General features: G+C 43.2%; 1 protein-coding gene across 1 annotated transcript; it reads left to right on the forward strand.

Moving 5' to 3' along the window:
* Positions 1–1157: 1157 nt before the first annotated feature.
* LOC129759319 (locomotion-related protein Hikaru genki-like) lies at positions 1158–2198 on the forward strand (the record flags this gene model as incomplete). Its single annotated transcript, XM_055756724.1, has 3 exons — positions 1158–1371; positions 1436–1630; positions 2046–2198. Coding segments are annotated over 3 exons (562 nt in total), but the record flags the coding sequence as incomplete, so codon positions are not given.
* Between the last annotated feature and the right edge of the window lie 5 nt (positions 2199–2203).

Below are 2203 nucleotides of genomic sequence, written 5' to 3' on the forward strand. Positions count from 1 at the left end.
ATTTCTCCGACCAGTACAGAATGCCGCCTTCTAGTTTTAACTATTACCCAACCCAGTTGGCTTAACAATAACAATATTGCTTTGTGGCATAACATTTACTCAGGAACCCATTTTTATGAAGAAACTTACAACCTCGAATAAAAAAACTATAGATTTTATTCAAACAATATTGACGATAATCATATTATATAATTGGTTCAAATACTGAATAGATTTAGAGTTTTAATATGGTCTATAAATGAATTCTAAGAGAACCATTCGAGCGTATGGTTAAAATACATCGTAGACGTCAAGGGAGTCGATTGTAAGTTACAAATCTTATGCAAACAAATTGTTTACAATTTACCAAGGTCAATCACATCCTTGTAACAGTACTATCATGAATTTATCAGGACAGCTTAACATCAGCCTTTACAATTTACTTAAACTGGTATCATTAAAAAAACAAATCCAATATTGAAATTTTCTTCATATGTTTATGTGTAAAGCGGGTCATAGACTACACAAATGGCATGTACAAATTAGATGATTTTACGACGATTGTTTGATTTATGCTCGCCTACACACGGTACAAACAAACGATTGCTGGCGAAAAGAGCATCAGCAACAACAAAAAACCACCACAGAGGGTGGTTTGCACAAAATATTTCGATCAGGACCGATTTTACCCAAACCGTTTGAGCGCTCATTCAAGCAGTGCCATACACGATGCAAATCCTGTTTACAGCGACAGAATGTCTTCGAATTTCATCGCATTTGTACAAATGTGGTGTAGTCATATGGCCCGCTTAAAACTAAGAAAATTTCACGAAACATAAAAATTCCAACATTCTAACTGGCAGCCCTGCTGCCCCCAAAATAGAAAATCAAAACAAAAAAAATTACGCTCTCACCGACAGTTTTTCGCGATTTTAACAACTTTCACCACCTCGTTCGATATCAGCACCGGGGGCAAACGATCCGGAAAATGTGTGGGAACCTTTAGAAGTTTTGAAAAAGTGTGCCAGGTACGTCAAAAAAATTTAAAAAATGTAACTCTCAATTTTTCCATACAAATTTTTGTCTAAAGGAACCATTTTGATGAGCGCCATCTCTTATTGGGAAATGGAACTAGTGTTCAAAAAAACTCACCCCATTGATACCTAATTGTATTGCTTCTAGGAAACTGGTCCTCTCCGTCCCCGAATTGTCACCCGATCCAATGTCCGCCGCTGTTCCTGGAGGATCCGCACCTCAGTTTGGTGGAGCTGAATACTTCGGCCTGGGGCCGGGCCGTATTCCGATGCGCCTGGGGCTATCGACTCAGCGGTCCACCCGGGCTAGAATGCGAACCGAATGGCCGGTGGAGTGGACCCATCCCCAGATGTCGCGGTATGATATTTGTGTTATTGTAGTGTCATGTAAGGTTCTATTTTTTTTTGGTTTTCATTTTCAGCGATTCAATGTCCTCAGCCGCTTGTCCCGATAAATGGAAGAATCGACGGAACCAGTGGCCTGAACACATTCGGACAGCGTCGCTACGCCGTGGGAGCTTTGGTAACGTTTAGTTGCACCGAGGGTCACATGTTGGTCGGTGAGGCGTCGATTGTGTGCACGGAGACCGGTTTCTGGTCCCATCCGCCACCATTTTGTAAGTAAACCATTCCGGCAAATCTATTCGCTGTTTCTACGCCACTATCCTTCTTCCTCGTTCGTGTTTGATGTACCTACCATTATCTTGTGACCGAGAGTCGCAGCAGTAGATCCCTAGGAATTTGCTTAGAAACAACACGGTTAAAGAAAAAAAAAACAGATTTCTTCCGCTTGCTCGAGACCTCAGAAACGAATGTATCGCCAAAAATCTAATCCCAAAGTTTGCTTGACTGTCGAACGCAATCAATTGATATCCCTCCCGAATTGGTTCCGAGATACTCTGAGACTGGCCCGAGTCACGACGTTCCGTGTTTATGAGTGTGCAGAATCCCCTCTAGTTAGTGTCTCAGCTATAATTTAATTCCTCAATCCCGGCCCATTAACCCGTTGTGGTTTTTCTTTGTCCCGCGTAGGTAAGGCCCAGTGTCCGTACCCGGGTGATCCCCCGAATGGTTTGATAGCGCCGCTGAAGTTCTACTACGACCCTGGGGACTATCTGACGGTGCAGTGTCGGCCCGGATTCGTCGAGCATGGGGCCAACGGAGGTCCACCGGAACGTCCTCGATGTACC

Source organism: Uranotaenia lowii, unplaced genomic scaffold, assembly GCF_029784155.1.
Source record: "Uranotaenia lowii strain MFRU-FL unplaced genomic scaffold, ASM2978415v1 HiC_scaffold_1387, whole genome shotgun sequence".
NCBI classification, from domain to species: Eukaryota; Metazoa; Arthropoda; class Insecta; order Diptera; family Culicidae; genus Uranotaenia; species Uranotaenia lowii.